The 17,343-nt window shown below is 39.7% G+C and overlaps 1 protein-coding gene across 1 annotated transcript in view; it reads left to right on the top strand.

The window, feature by feature from the left end:
- HHLA1 (HHLA1 neighbor of OC90) overlaps positions 1-17,093 on the top strand; it is an 81,879-nt gene extending 64,786 nt beyond the window's left edge. The window contains exons 10-11 of the mRNA XM_073632843.1: positions 15,304-15,451; positions 16,991-17,093. Coding sequence (XP_073488944.1) covers positions 15,304-15,451; positions 16,991-17,093 — 251 coding nt within the window. The remainder of the gene's footprint in view (positions 1-15,303; positions 15,452-16,990) is intronic.
- Positions 17,094-17,343: the final 250 nt, after the last annotated feature.

The raw sequence follows: 17,343 nt of genomic DNA, 5'->3' as shown, positions 1-17,343 counted from the left end.
CCGCAAAAATGACGATATTTCGTGAACCATTTGGCGAAACGTTCCACAAAGTAATAGCACACCATTCGGGAACAATCCGCACGTTTCGGTATATTACTTGTCTATGTAGTGTAAAAACTGTGGGAGGAGTTAGGGTGGTAAATTTGGCTATAATAATAAGAATAATATATATGTGAGATAACAGTAAGTGGTCTTGCTATGCAAGAACACTTAATAATATATATGTGAAAATAAAAATATAGGGAGCCTAGCAGAGCAGACATGCATTGTTAGAGCTCCACACCGCTGAGGAGAGAAGAGAAGGACAAAGCGGAGCCTGCAGGCTCAAAAGGTATCCATTTGAACCTTTTTGCCCCAGGGAACAAACTGTGAAAGTTTGGGCAGGAAATATGGTACTGGGAGGAAACCGTGGCAGAAATAAAAATCACCTCACAAAGAGCTCACAGGCACTCACTGCAGCTGAAGCAGCTCCAGTCACCTCACAAGATACAGCATCAGGGCGCTCTCACAGACAGAAAATGTCACAGCAAGACTCTCCATTTGAGTCAGATACAGAACAAATCCTCTCACAAACTTCTCCACAAGCCTCCTCAGTATCCCCAGTAATATTATTACAATTTGAAAAGATGCTTCATAAGGCTTTAAAACAAACCTCAGACCAAATAACAAAAAGCCTTACCAAAGAAATAAGAGAGCTGGGAAACCGCACCGCAGCCTTAGAAATAAAAATGGATGAAATTGAAATTACAACCCAAGAAAATATAACAGAATTGGAACAATTAAAAAAAGAGAATTTAATACTTCAAACTAAGCTCGAAGATTACGAAAATAGAGCCAGACGTTCAAACTTGCGCATAAGGGGAATACCTGAAACTGTGACAGACCTGCAATCTACTATTACTGCTCTATTACAAGAACTAAAGCCAGATATCCCTATTGAACGTTTAGAACTGGACAGAGTACACAGAGCCCTCACAGCCAAAAAGAAAGATGGACCCCCACGTGATATAATCACAAAATTTCATTATTACAGAACGAAAGAACAAATACTAATTGCTGCAAGAGAAAAAAAGGAACTTAATTTTCAAGGACACAATTATCAAATTTTTGCTGACCTATCCCAACTTACTATTACTAAAAGACGATCCATGAAACCCCAACTAATGGAACTGCAACGCCACAACATTATGTATCAATGGGGCTTCCCCTTTTCAGTCAGATTTAACTACCAAGGTACAATTTACAGAAGCAGATCAGCAGATGAACTACAACAAACCCTTTTAAAATTAAATCTGACAGAACCCACAAGCAGCAACACTCCCACATGCAGAAGAATGGCATCATCTTCACCTTCAGGCAGCACCCAGAAAATTTCAGAACAAAATGGGAATCATCATTCTCACAAAAGAGGCCGTTATGCCACATCATCCATGGACCAAGAAGATTCAATGGACTGACATCCTAATTCCTGATATCTCTTCATTTATTATACTAAGAGATGGTTCTCTATAAAAAACCTATATTTATAACTGAATGTAACTGCATTCTGATAGTCACACACTGTGTGGGATCATGTTACATTCCAGTTATATTTCTTATTACTTCTGATTCATATAGCCTTAGAATATATAAGTGAAATAAGGAAATTCTTGTTCAGTTATATATTATCAGGTAATAACAATAGATTTATTACTTTTTAGGACAAATATGTTCAATAATCCAGAAGTAATGGAAGCTTTTTCTTTCTTTTCTTAAAACAAATATATTATTACCTAACTAGTTCCTAGAATTATGTTTTTGTTTATTCTAATCTGAAGCAATACAACCTCAATTTTATGAGTTAACATATCTAAACAGTTACATATGAATAAAATATGTAATTGTTTACTCTAAAAGGGTTAAAATCCCAAAATAATTCAAACTATCTTCATCAATACCAAAGTTATTAACAGTACCTTTCTAACTGAATTATTTAGCCTAGGGCAAGACTAACCATATACAACCACCCTGGAATAAATAATTTCAACAAAAACTATATTCTGCACTCCAATTAATGAAACATCATTTTGATGTCTTTTGACATAGCACTTCTCTCCTGTAAGCGGAAGATCCGTGTACCCCCATTAGCCCTCCTCATTCTCCCAACCATATTATGTGGGAGTGTGACGAAGGCACTTATTCCCCTGAGAGAGATATTTATTCTCTTTCACGGGTAAATTGTGATTACTTGCAAAAAATAATTTATACAATGTATCATCTAATCTCATATGTTTTTTGTTTACTCTTTACTCCAGAATTCACTGGTTTCTTTTCTATCTATTCATCTCTTCAGTCCACACAGGTTGATCTGCGCAGTCAGCTCTGCATAACAAAAAGTAATTCAAAACTATTTGATCTATTGCCATGGCACCACTGAATATACTTTCCCTGAATGTTCAGGGAATAAATGTCCCTCAAAAAAGGACCAAAGCCTTCCGTACTTTCCATAACAAGAAGGCTCACATAGTATGCCTCCAAGAAACACACTTCACCAAAGATTCTACTCCAAAATATATTTCTCCTTTTTATCAACAAATTTACACGGCTTCTGCCTGTACCAAGCAAAGGGGAACTCTAATTGCATTTCACCGATCCACACCATTCACCTTATCATCAGAAATTAAAGACCCAGAAGGTAGATACCTGATACTCATGGGTTATATAATGGATACAGCAATCACGGTGATTTCCTACTACGCTCCTAACAAACAACCTACACCATTCCTCTCACATATATTACAAGTGATTAATACACACAAAATAGGAACAGTGATAATGTGTGGGGATTCGAACCAGGTCCTCCTCCCATTTCTAGATAAATCACCTTTTACACCATCCAAAATAACCTCTAGATTACCTTTTTCTCAACTTCTTTCCAAATACAATTTGGTAGATTCATGGAGAGAAAGTAACCCAATGAAAAAGAAATTCACTTATTTCTCGCACCCTCATCAAACCTTCACCAGAATAGATCATATTTTTCTAACAATAGGAATGATACCAGAAATGATTGCATCAGATATAATTCCGATTCCGTGGTCTGACCATAATGCAGTATACACTACTATAGCCTCAGCCATACCAAAAGCGCATGACCCAACGTGGTACTTACCGGACATAATGCTCAAACACCCACTACATCAGATGGCCATTGAACAAGCTTTAAAGGAATACATATCAATTAATAATACAACAGACATCCCCCCAATAACACTGTGGGAAGCTCATAAGCCTGTCTTGCGTGGTACAATACAAAGACAAATGGCACTATTTAAACGGGAACGCAAAAATCTAGCAAAAAAACTAGAACTCAATTTTAATACAGCCTACATATCATTTCAAGATAATCCATCTCAGAGTACAAAATCTCATCTGGAAAAATCTAGATTGGAATACGATCTATTTCTCACTGAGTCAGTTGATAAATCCCTCAAACGCTCCAAACACAATTTCTACATGAATACAAACAAACCAGGTACATATTTGGCTCGGGCATTAAATTCAACTAACAAATCTTTCAAACCAATACGTTTGAAATTATCAAAAAATGTTTACACTTGTAATCCAGTTAAAATAGTCCATAAATTTCACTCACATCTCGCAACTTTATACAAGACAAACAATGAATTTAATCCTACAGAAGCTGAATCCTTCTTCTCAAAAATAACCTTACCTGAGTTATCTCAGAATCAAAAAAGCAGTTTGGATGAGCCTATAACTATAGATGAAGTTGCTAACGCCATAAAAGACCTAAAACTTAACAAAAGACCAGGCCCAGACGGCTACTCGGCTTTATACTATAAAACATTCTCAGAAATACTCTCTCCCATTCTCACTGAAACATTTAACAAACTTCTAGATGGACATTCTTTTCGGCAAGAAACACTAATGGCAATTGTTTGTATGATCCCAAAACCCCTTTCTGATGATACTTCCTGTGTGAATTATCGGCCTATCTCTCTGTTAAACCTCGATATTAAATTATTAGCAAAAATAATAGCAAAACGCCTCAATAGCATTATAGGAAAATTAATACATAGAAATCAAGTAGGCTTCATGCCAAATAGACAGGCAGGCGATAATATACGCAGGGCAGTGTTATTGGCACATATTGCTAAAAAACGGAAAATCCCTTTATGTTTTCTATCTCTCGATATTAAGAGGGCATTTGACACAGTATCCTGGCAATATATGCAATATTCATTACAAAAGTGGGGTTTTGGACCCCACTTTTTAACATGGATCAAAGCATTATATAATAAACCCAAAGCCTATATAAAATATGCTGGATACAAATCTGAAGCCTTTAATATCGAAAGAGGTACCCGACAGGGTTGCCCATTATCTCCCTTATTATTTGCCCTTATACTCGAACCCATGGCCCAATACATCAGAACAAACCAAACTATAACTGGCATTGAAGTAGGAGGTATTACACACAAATTATGTATATTTGCAGACGATATATTACTTTTTCTATCATCACCACAGGTCTCTGGTCCTAACTTAATACCAGCTCTTGATGGATTTGCAGCCCTATCCGGCCTTATGATTAATCCTAAGAAATGCCTAGTGCTTAATATTTCACTCACAAACATGGAATTGATCCCGGCTAGGGCTGCACTCCCATTCACATGGGCAGAAAAATCAATCCCATATCTTGGAATTCATTTAACAGCATCTCATTCTGACTTATTCTCAACCAATTATCCTCCTGTATTAAGACAGATCACAAATCTAATAAAACAATGGTCGCAACTTCCTTTATCCTGGATAGGGAAGATTAATGCAATCAAAATGACTATTCTACCCAAATTGCTTTATCTATTCAGAGTCCTCCCTATTCCAATTCCTTCCTATTTTTTGAGAATAGTACAAAAAAGAGCAACTTCGTTTATATGGGGATCTTCTAAAGCACGTATACCTATACACACACTACATCTTCCCAAAAATAAAGGAGGCCTGGGATACCCTAATTTTACTAACTACTACAGAGCAGCACATTTGGCCAGTCTGTCCAAATACCATGCAAAACAGGAAATCCCATTATGGGTATTTATAGAGGCTTCAGAAAATGACCCTCTATTAATATCAAATTTATTATGGCTTGATCCTAAAGACCGCTTTAAAATTCATAATCCCATAACTAAACACTTCTTATCTCTCTGGGATAAACTAAAAACCAAATATCAGTTACAATCTCCACACAATCCTCTCCTTTCTTTTATCAGAAATCCGGCCTTTTATCCGGCATGGATCTACCCAAATTCTTTTAAGGCTTGGACAACATCAGGCATTCAGACACTAAATGACTTTATAGCATCTAAATCATTCCTTTCATTCCCATCGCTTAGAGAAAAATATGATCTACCAAACTCTGAGATATTTAGATATCTCCAAATCAAAAATTTCTATACACCATTCCTAAAGGGGGATACACCATTATCCCAATTATCCATTTTTGAATCAATCTGTACAAAAGATCCATTTGCTAAAGGTACAATCTCATCACTTTATAATCAATTATATGGAGTAGCAAATCTTAATAGACCCTCTTACGTTCAGAGGTGGGAGGAGGACCTGGGACGAACTTTAGAAGACACGGACTGGTCTAATATATGGCTCACATCTAAGTCATCTTCACCCAACATCTTGGCACTGGAGACAAATTATAAAGTCCTAACTCGCTGGTACCTTGTACCCGCTAGAGTGGCAAAATATTCACCTAATACCTCAGCTCTTTGTTTTCGAGGATGCCCAGAAATAGGCACATATTTACACATATGGTGGACGTGCCCAGTAATCCAAACCTTCTGGAAGGAAGTCTTCGTGATTGCATCTAAAATATTTAAAAAAATAATACAACCAGATCCATATTTAACTTTACTTAATCTAAAACCGGAATGGTTAACACTCTCTCAATTCAAACTTATGATCCAACTAATAACGGCTGCAAAACAAACAGTGGCCAAGGCATGGAAATCTCCTACATTGGTACTAGCAGAAACAATTCACAGAATGAATAATACAATGTCCCATGCTAAGATGGTAGCCATCGATCAAAATCAAATTCCAAAATTTGAAAAACTTTGGCATCCTTGGATAAAACAACAGTTCCTGTCAAATTTCAATGACTCTGTCCTGTTGCCATGGTAACAGATTAAATGACTTACAGAGACACCCATTCTAAGGCTTCAAAGAGAACTAAAAAGAATAATAAACTGACGAGCGGGACAACCTTGTGGACCATACCTCTACCTTTCAACCCTTTTTCTTCTTTCTCTTTCCTTTTCTCCACCTTATGATTAAAGCTCATTATCAGAATTTATTTGACCTATATACACTCTACTTGTAAACAATATGTATAGTAGGTATAAATCATTTAAATACCTACAAAAGTAACTAAGGAAATGATATATATCTTTAATTTAGGTTTACGTGAACCCAATGTTTAATATTTGAAATTTCATGATATTTACCTATATAAACCCTACTGTAAAACAATGAGCTTACTTTATAGATCCTTGTAAACTTACTTTATGTATCTTTATGTATCTTTATAACATTGTATACTCAATAAACTTCTTTTGACAAGGAAAAAAAAAAAAAAAAGAATAATATATATGTGAGATAACAGTAAGTGGTCTTGCTATGCAAGAACACTTAATTATTTGTATATTACTTACCCATGATAATTAACCCCTTGCCACCCAGGCCAATTCTAACACTTCTCTCCTACATGTAAAAATCAGCATTTTTTTCGCTAGAACCCCCAAACATTATATATATATATTTTTTTTAGCAGACACCCTAGGGAAAAAAATGGTGGTCTTTGCAACTTTTTATGCTGCAGGGTGTTTGGGCAGCAATTTTTCAAACGTGTTTTTTTTTTTTTTAAAAGCAAATAAGTATGAAATTTAGCCTGATTTTTTTATATAATGTGAAAGATGATGTTACACTGAGTAAATAGATACGTAACATGTCACGCTTTAAAATTGCGCACACTTGTGAAATGGCACCAAACTTCAGTATTTAAAAATCTCCATAGGCGACAATTTCAATTTTTTTACAAGTTACATGTTTAGAGTTACAGACGAGGTCTAGTGTTAGAATTATCGCTCTCTCTCTAACAATCGCGGTGTATGTAACCTGTGTATATCTGGCTCTGATACTAGCCAGTGCCTCACCAGCCACTCACCTCACCTTACGTCCCTGGTCACAATGGATAGAGCGATTATTCCTGCTAGAAAGTAGATATTGAGTATATGTCCCTGCTGGTAGTTGTAGATTGAATGTAGCCGTACTTAGTGCAATAATGGCTTCGGATGCTGATATGTATGAAAGGCCATACAGCAGTGCAGGTGCATAAGGTGATAACTCTTGCCTAAGGACATATAGCCGTGGAGTCTCATGCAAATCACGTATCAAGTAGATTCATATTGCGTGAGCTAATAGCAGTTCATTTTTAATAGAATTCTGTGTAATCAAAAATTGCTCCCAGCACAGTTACCGGCGGCTACTGAAAAGCTCCCAATTGCTGCTTGCAATCGGGAACTTCCGATCACGTGACCGCCATGACAGCCAATCACAGGATCATAAACCTTGCCTCATCTCCTGGAATCCTAAACCTCTTAAAGGAACAGGAAGCGCCAGAGCCAAGAGGTTAAAATAATGGTACATTTTTTGTATACCTTTTGTAAAGCTTCACTCTATGCAGATATAAAAGATAAACATTAATGCAGCTCTGTAATCATTAATATATCATTAAATGTACCTTATAAATGCAAGCAGTGTAGGTACTTGAATGTGACCTGGTATCAGCATCTTGAGGTCCCTGTACAGCAGGGTCAGAGTGTGAGTGGAAGAAGCAGCATAAGAAACCAATCCGTTCTTGTGCCAACAAAAAGCATGCTGATAGGAGGAGAAAGCAGAATAACAGAAAGATAGAGGAGTTTGTCATCGTGCTGCTTCCCTTTTCACTGTCCAGTCACAGGCTGGGGGTGGGTACAGCGTGATCTGGGCTCAGAGGAAGTGTATTGAATAATGCTGGCCATCAGATTGAGGACATTTAGCAACAGAAAATAAAGTATTACATGAACATCTCTGGATTGATGGTGAATATTGCCGCAAAAGCTGACTTTGTTGATTTATCTTTTAACCAATTAACAACCGCGCCATAGCCGAAAGATGGTTACAGCGTGGCTCGATAACCCTGCGAGGGGGGCTATGACGTCCTCCCAGAATCACGCTCCCATGTGCCCCCTGGGGCGCGCACCCAGGAATATCCATGACCAGACCCGGCGCATCATGAATCACAGTAAATAGCCAATGACAGCAGACATTTATCACTTGCCCGGCTTAGCTCTTCACCTCTCTGTACCGATCGGTACAGTGTGAGAGGAGAGGGGAGAGATCGGTTGCAGCAGCACTGTGGGCTGGATCTGTAGTGCCCACAGCGCTGCTCTGTGCCAATTCATGCACTCATCCATCCATCCATGCTCAGCCATCCCATCCATGCCATCCATTCCCAGCCATCCTCATTCATGCTCAGCCATCCCCATCCATACTCAGCCATACTTAGCCATCCTCATTCATGCTCATCCATCTCCATCCACGGCTCATCCATCTCCATCCACAGCTCATCCATCCACATTCATGGCTCAGCCAACCCCATCCACGGCTCAGCCATCCCCATCCACGGCTCAGCCAACCCCATCCACGGCTCTTCCATCCACATTCATGGTTCAGCCATCCACATCAGCCAACCCCATCCACGGCTCATCCATCCCCATTCATGTCTCATTTATGCCTCATTCATACTCATCCATGCCACATCAGTTCGCATCCATGCCACATCCATGCCACTACAGTGCCCATCAGTGCCACTACAGTGCCTCACAAAAGTGTAATAGGTAGTCAATATAGATTTGAAATGTATACCCCTAGAACACCTGATGGTGCTCCCTGCATGTTGGGCCTCTGTATGTGGCCAGGCTGTGTAAAAGTCTCAGTCTCCCACATGTGGTATCGCGTACTCAGGAGAATCTATTTTGGGGTGTAATTTGTGGTATGTACATGCTATGTGTTAGAAATATTGTATAAATGGACAACTTTGTGTAAAAAAAAATGTGTTTTCATTTTCTTTCCATATTTTCCCAAAAAATTGGTGGAAAAAAAACGACATGTTCAAAAGACTAATTATGCCTAACAGATTATACGTTGGGGTGTTTTATTTCCAAAATGGTGTAATTTCTTTGGGCGTTTCCATTGTCCTGGTGTTTCAGGGCCTTCAAAAGTGCAAGAGGTAGTCAGGAAATTATATGTGGATTTTATGTCCCTGGAATGCCTGATGGTGCTCCCTGCATGTTGGGCCTCTGTATGTGGCCACGGTGTGTAAAAGTCTCACACATGTGGTATCGCAATACATCGAAAAAAAAAAAAAAAAACTGCGGTGATTAAATACCACTAAAAGAAAGCTCTATTTGTGTGAAAAAAAGGACAACATTTTCATAAGGGTACCGTGTTGCATGACTGAGTAATTGTCATTCAAAATGTGAGAGCACCGAAAACTGAACACTGGTCTGGTGAGGAAGGGGGTTTAAGTGCCCAGTGGGCAAGTAGTTTATGGGCTATTAGTTTTTATCTTTTTATTTGTGGCTAGAGTTATGCTTTAAGCTTTTAGAGTACAAAACAAATCTGTTTTCTAAATGTCATGTCTACGCAGAAATATTTTTTGTGAGATAGTTGTCTTTTTACCAACAATGTCTTGACAGTAAAGGAGAAGCTGCACTCCAACGACTTTGCTCAGCTCATTTTTATTCAGCCATAAAAGCAACAGAGTTCATCGTCGCCAGGTGATCACCCTTCTTTGACATGATTCACCTTTATAAAAGGTTCTCTATGACTCAAATATGTCAGAGAGGGACGTTCCCCTGGCAGCGATGAACTGTGGTGCTTTTATTGTTGAATACAATTTGACTGAGCAAAGTGACGTCATTGGTGTGGAGCTTCTCCCTTTGTTCATCTTCATAGAATGAGGACGGGTTCCTCAGACTGGCACCCAATAGGATTTGCACCAATGGTGGCTTGGAGCGGTGGCAATACCTTGACAATATTTGTTATTAGGAATTTGCAACAAATTACTTGGTGTAACAAAGTTGGACAAATATCTAAGTTAAAGTATATAAGTAAAGGCAAAACTTTTTTTTTTAGTTTTTGGATAGAGTAGAGAGGTATTGGAACCCCTGTCAGTTTTTATTGCCCCCTGTTAAGGAGATTCAGCCTCTCTATTTGTCCTGTTTACCATTATCATTAAAAGTTTGTATTGCCCCCTGTTAAGGAGATTCACCCTCTCTATTTGTCCTGTTTACCATTATCATTAAAAGTAAAAAAAAAAAATACCACATTTTGGATTGTCCACAGAAAAATAATAGATAGGAAATCTGTCGATGGGGACACTAGTTCTGGTGACCTGGGGGTCCCCAAGGAATTCCCTTGATTTGCAGGGATTTCCTCTCACTTCCTGTTTGGCTATGGGACAGGAAGTGAAGGGAAATCTCGGCAATGGGACACAGATGGCGAAAAAGTCTGACAGGGGTTATAACTTTTCCTTTCTCTATCCAAAACAAATGTTTCAGGCATACGAAGGATTTTAGGATCCTAATCTCATCCAATGATTTTTGTTTTTGTTTTGTTTTCTGTTCTGTGAAAATTAATGAAGAAGTATTTCTATATAGTAGGATTTTTTTTTTGTTTAGTGAGCCCTTTATGACATTTTGGAAAACAGCTGATTAATTGTTTTTTTATCTAGTACGGCATTTGGTGGTATTTTCAAAATGGTTGCCTTTTCGGGGCATTGTCGTTTGTTGGGTGGACAGCAGACATTCCCGTTGGATTTCTACTTTGACATGGTTGAGGGGTGTGCCTTTGCGACCTGCAGGGTTATGTTGATTGTAGTTCAAGATTTTGGTGGGCCTGCAAGGGAACTGTATGTTTAGAGATCAAGCTAAAGTAATCACCAGTACTACACAATTGGGTGATAAGTTCAAATCTACCAACTCTGACACAGCAGCTAAGAACATTTTTACAGCTAGTACAGGGGTCTCCAAACTTTCTAAACAAAAGGCCAGATTACTGTCCTTCAGACTTTAGGGGGGCCGGACTGTGGCTAATGGGAGTAGAAAATGCCCCTGTGTCAGTAGGAGAAAACAACGCCTCAAGCTTGGATGCCAGTGGGAGTAAGAAAATAACATAGCACCTGTGGTCAGTAGGAGGAGGAATAGTGCCCCATCTTTGGTATTGGTGAGATAAATCGCCCCGTCATTGGTGTCAGCAGAATAAATGGTGCCTCATCATTGGTATTAGTGGGAGGAATCGTGCCCCATTGTTGGTGTCAGTGGGACAAAACGTGCCCAGCGATGGTGTCAGTGGGAAGAAAAGTGCCCTTTCGTTGGTTTCAGGGAAAGAAATGGCACCTCATCATTGGCATCAGTTGGAGGAATAATGCCCCATCATTGGTGTCTGCAGGGGGATTATTGTCCTAAGAGCCACTTAAGGCAAGCAAAGGGCTGCATCTGAGGACCACAGTTTGGAGGCCACTGAGCTAGAGCATCTGTCACTTACCTCTTTGTAATTTGTTGAAACTGCAGGGAAGCTTGGGAACTTAAAATAAGCTTTTCTTGAGAGAACTACAATTGCTGACATATTTTCAAAAATTTTATTTGCTTGTCTGTTATGCTTCTATACTTTTTGAGTTATTGGAGCAAGTTGTCAAATAATCTCAAAGAAAAGTATATTGAAACCAGGGGTCAGCAACACAGCCAGGCAGCATCTAATGTCTTCCTTAGGGAGAATTATTAATTCAAAACCAATGCTAAAATGGTTATAAGGCTAAAATGTTGACGCTGAGAGGTCCCTGTAGATACCTTCAAACATCTTCTGGAGAGCCCTGAAAGCCCCAAAAAACTGATAGCTCTAATAGGTAAATGTTGACAGTTTCTAGTTAATTTAAAAGAGAAGTTGTTTATTTTTTTCAAAAGCATACTTACCTAGGTGGATGCAGCATCAGTCCGATACTGTATCTGTGCCCCGCTGGCTCTAAGACTGAGAACCGAGTGATCAAAGACCGCGGATCACTCGATTCTCAGTGCTCCATGAGCAGGGAACTGGTGACTGCCAGTCACTGCTCTCTGCTCTGCCCCACCAGCGCTCACTCAAGTGCTGGGCTGTGGATTGGGGGGGGGGCAGCTGGCTCAGGCTCTCAGCAGCTCGCTGAGAGGCTGAGCCAGGTGCTGGTCCAGGGTTGTGGGTGGATCCTGACTTTATTGTCGCAATCTTGCCCCAGCCAGGACCCGCTCTGTGACGTCAGCTGACAGCGGGCTTCAAATAATCTCCCTGCCGGCGCAATATATATGTCGACACACGTGTGTGTTGAGCTTTAGGGTGCACACCCTAATGCAATTGGCTGCGAACACCTTTGCAGCCAATCATGCTTTAAGATTTGCGCTTCCCCCCCTTATGACACCTTCCTATTGACCAGAGAAAGATATGGAAGGCAGGAAGAGGTGTCTTAGCTCTCAACAATTCCAGGAAGTGTCTTGATATTACGAGTGCCTGGTGTTTCCCACTACTGAAAATGGCTGAATGTATGTGTAGGTACTTATAGGCAGGACTTTTTTTCAGCTGGAACTTGGTGGAACACAGTTCCATCGCCTCTGGCTCAGAACCTCTGCTCTCTGCTCACCACCATCGCTTGTAAACACAGAAGTTTGTCTTCTGTGTTTACAAGTGACAGCTTGTCTCCCAAAGGCTCCCACAGATCTGATCTCCTGAGCAGCTCCCACTGAGTGCATAATGGGGAAAAGGGAGATGCAGGTGTTCAGGGTGCAGTGCGGATGCCAACACCCCCACTGGATGATCTCCCTGCAAGTGAGAAAGACGGCGAACTACAGTATGAGGGGAGGTTCTGGAGCCGGCTGCAAAAGTTGGAAATGTGGAAGATGAAAAAAACAAAGAATCAAGGAGGAACAGGCAATTTAGCAAAAGTATATAAATTATATAAACAGTCTGATGGATGAAACGCGTTAGCATGACGCCATCACGCTCAGCGTAGCATGTGCACAGACTCGGCCCACCAGCCCTGGGGACTCCACCAGTATAGCATTGCGATTTATTCAAACAAGTTCGGGAACTGGACATTGGAGGACGCTTCACACCGCGCTATAGCAGTATTCCCCAGTCCTACATGCCTTCTTATCCTGCTACCTCATAAGTGGATGGAAGCTTTCCTGCTGAGCTGTCTGGAGATGATGCGACAGGGACACTGCAATTTCGTTTGATCGTTAACACATTCCCGGTGTCTACAGAGGGATGAGATCTAATCCTATATTGCTTTGCTAATTTCTCCCCCTAGCACTGATGTTGTGACCGATCTAGCTATTTATTCCTGCATATTTCCATCTCCAATTACTCTACAGCTCTCCACCCAGAACACCATCCCTACCGTTCCGGTTACATATTCCACCATTTCATCCACAGTGAACTCCATTACCCCATTTTAGTAGCCCTGAATGGTTTACTTGTCAGCAGACATTTCCAAAATCCTGTATGCTATTACCTTCATGGTTGATGCGAACTACCCAGGACAGCTCAACCTATCACTTTTCTTATACCAGCTATTCATTTGCATACTGATCTACTCATAAGGACTATCATTTACTGCATTAAGCTGTATTTATGTACCATTATTCCAGTCTGAGTTAGATATAAGGAGTGTAAGTGTTGTATGCATGTGGTGGCCATCTGTGCTCTGTGTTTAGACAACATTGTCTATTTTTATTGGTGATGGTATTTGGTCTTCAACCACTTTTTTTTGATTAATTGGTGTTAAAGTGAATTATTCTTAATAAAATTTATATACTTTTGCTAAATTGCCTGTTTCTCCTTGATGAATTGCTTTTCTTTGTTTTTTGATATGCGTGGTTATTTCAGAGGAACACACCCATCATTACGCCTAATGCTCTGGGTGTAAGCAATTGGCTAGGTTAACACAGGTGAAGCAACATATATTCTCCACTTGTGGTTAATTGTACTGAATAAGCAAGGCTGCATAGTTCATTTTTTTTGTTTTGTTTTGTTCAAATGTGGAAGATGATGGAGCTTTTAAGGAGGCAGGATTGCATGCAGAGGTCAGAGCTGAAGAGGGGTGAAAGTGAGATGTGGACGGGGGATGCAGAGGTAAGCAGCTATGGAAGAAGGCTGAGCTCTGCACTCTGTGTAGCTCACCCCTGAACTTTGCACCATGTAGGTAGTGTACCACCGAACTCTGCACGTAGCGCAACCCTGAACTCTGCACTCTGTGTGTAAACCCCCTCCGAACTCTGCCCTCTGTTCGTATTGCACTCCTGGTATTTAATGCTCTTTAAGACCCACCCATTGTGAAATTTTACCACACCCACAATTTGATGGAGGGTGTGTGGGGGGGGGAGAAGGGGATTTTGGGGGTCATGGTTGAGTTCCCGCATCTATTTTCAGAGAAAAAAAAGGCCTGTTTATAGGTGCCAACATTTTAGTCATAGAAGGTTTCATTTTTTTTTTTTTTAGTTTGTATTTACTGTGAAATCGTCCGAAAAAAAAAAAAAACTGGACAAATAGAAGCAGAATAGGGGGCCTTGTTTCCTTAAAAACCAGTGTGTACAATAAGTTATTATGTTGATGGTGTATATTTCAAAATTCATATTATACCTTTCCCTAGGCCTGTTGGTCACAACAACCTATAGTCATACCTTCTTTCTTTTCTTCTGAATTTCTCAAGAACAGTCCTATTTCTAAAAATAGTTATTTTTGTATCATCCTTGAACAGACATGTATTACAATTATAATCTCCAAAAAATGTTGATAACTACTGATCATATATTTCTTAATATAGTTTCATAAAAGTGGTATTGAATGCTCTCCTGGTGTGAATATGATGATCTCCCTTTATTTTTTAATTTCATTGGACTTTGTGTGCCAGTTTTTGCAATTTAATACCAAGGACATTTTCTAGCTTATAGACAATGGACACGATTATCCCCAATAGTGCACTGTCTTTCAAACCTGTATTTTATGAAAGAGGTAACTCCAACATATGGATATATAACCACCCCACAGACAAGGACTGATATTGATTATGTAAGCATTTTGCCATAGTAGACTTGTTTTAAATTCGTCCGATGCGCTAACCACCAATTTTGTACCGGTGCTGGTGAGTTGTGTTTCTTCCAGGATGTCGGCAGACAAAGTTAGCCGTGACCTCCCCTTCCTCTGCAGCTGTCTTTCCAAAAGTAAACTCTTGCGTCATGGAGCTCTGTCGATTTTTCCAGCAATGTCTTTGTGTTAGTCAAGAGCAATATTCAAGACACAAGAAGAGGAGGTACTTATCTACATTGAGTTTCTAATTTTTGCTATCAAACCAAAGAATAGTAAACACTTTTGCTTGTTTGGACAGTGCCCTCATGCTGTATACTCATATATCTGTTGTCCTAATACTTGACTGCTAGTTAGTTACTCACTGAGTAGTGGAAAAAGAGACAAAAATGTCAGCACAGGTCCTTACACTTACACCAGGTCAAAAATGGCAGCTCTCATATTTCTAGTTATATACTGTAGGTTCTTTTTAAGCCGGAAAGTGGTATGGGCAATTCTCCTCAGGAAGCAGCCTTTTGGGGTTACAAAAGAGCAAAAAAAAAAAAAATGTTGCTGCCTGTACAAATCTTTGACTATTTTATGAAGCACCAAAGAATCTCTCATGGAGATCCTTGACAATCTAATGATTATCAATGACTGATTCTTCTATGGAGACCTCACTTAAGCCTAGTATACATGGGTCGAATGTGGAGCAGCATTGGCCGGTTCAATAGAAACCGGCCAACAATTGGCCCATGTGTACTGCAGCTGCTCCGACAAAAGCCGACTAAAAAAGGTCTGCCAATCGGTATCCGAGAGTGCTGACTGGGGTGTTCCGTGGGGGGGGGGTGTCCCTGTCAGAACACAATAGCTCAGCGGGATAGATTGATGTATTACATCAGATTGTTAGTACAGTGGTTCCTCCTGAGCTCTTCAGTTTTTTTCGTTCAGCCCACTGGGTTGAAAAAAAAAAATAGTATTGTGTACCGAGCCTCCACATGTGCTCCATGTTCAACACCTGTCCAATGAGGACTTTCACCTAAAATCCCTATTTTTATAGGCTGGCATTTGCCATCTACACTTTATAGCTGCACCAAAGACAGGTTGAATAGGTTAAATCTGAGCGTGGATTTATGCTTTAACATATTACTATATACTATGTGGTGTTGTGGACACCTGACCATCACACCTATCATATAAGTTTGTTGGACATTCCATTTCAAAACTCTGTTATGGAGTCCTTAGGGATAAAGCAGCCTTCCACTCTTCTGCCACATGTTTTGGGAACTTGTGCAATACGTGTTTCAGTTCATCCCAAAGGTGTTCAACAGCGTTGAGGTCAGGGCTCAGTGCAGCCTACTGAAGTTCCTCCACACCAAAACTCATCAAACCATGCCTTTTTGAAGCAAGCTATGTGCATAAGGGCACAGTCATGCTGGACCAGAAAAGGACCTTCCCCAAACTGTTGTCACCAGACTGGTTGCCTAAAATGTATTTTTATACAATACCACTAACAGTATCCTTCAATGGACACACCAACACCTCAAAAATATGAAGAAATGTTCACATACTTGAGGGCATTTAAGTGAGTTTGATGGCCAGTCCACAAAAGTTTGTCTATATAGTGTATGGCCCTAAAAGTTTTAAATTGTCTCCTAACCAGATTGGGTATGTGAAGCCAACTCTCAAAATCTGCTGCTCAATTTTACCTTGAAATGTTAGAATTTTACATAAAATGTGTGGTGTATTCATAGTTAAAAATTTGTGATGTTTGCTGAATCTCTAGGCAATGCGTTCAGTACTATTCCTGGTACCTGAAAAATGCTACATACATCTGTGAAAGAGTTCAAAGGAATTCACAAAGGCGCAGTGAGTATTCATCCCTATAGACAATGATACTTTCATTTTTGGAAAACAATATACAATTTTTTATTTTATTTTAACTTGCATGTAAACTAAAGGACAGAAGAAAAAATACAATATTAGACTGTCTCTAGCAACCTTCATGACAACTAAACTCCAGCCAGCTACAAGCCTATGTAACACAAACCACCATGTTAAATTAGCGAAAAAGGTTTTTATGCATCTGACTTATCTCAATCTAAGTTTGCCTGAAGGATTCTTGTTTTCAAATAGTGA

This window comes from Aquarana catesbeiana, linkage group LG05 (assembly GCF_042186555.1).
Source record: "Aquarana catesbeiana isolate 2022-GZ linkage group LG05, ASM4218655v1, whole genome shotgun sequence".
Lineage (NCBI taxonomy): Eukaryota > Metazoa > Chordata > Amphibia > Anura > Ranidae > Aquarana > Aquarana catesbeiana.
Note: the sequence above shows the minus strand (reverse complement) of the source record. Positions and strands in the feature narration are given on the sequence as shown.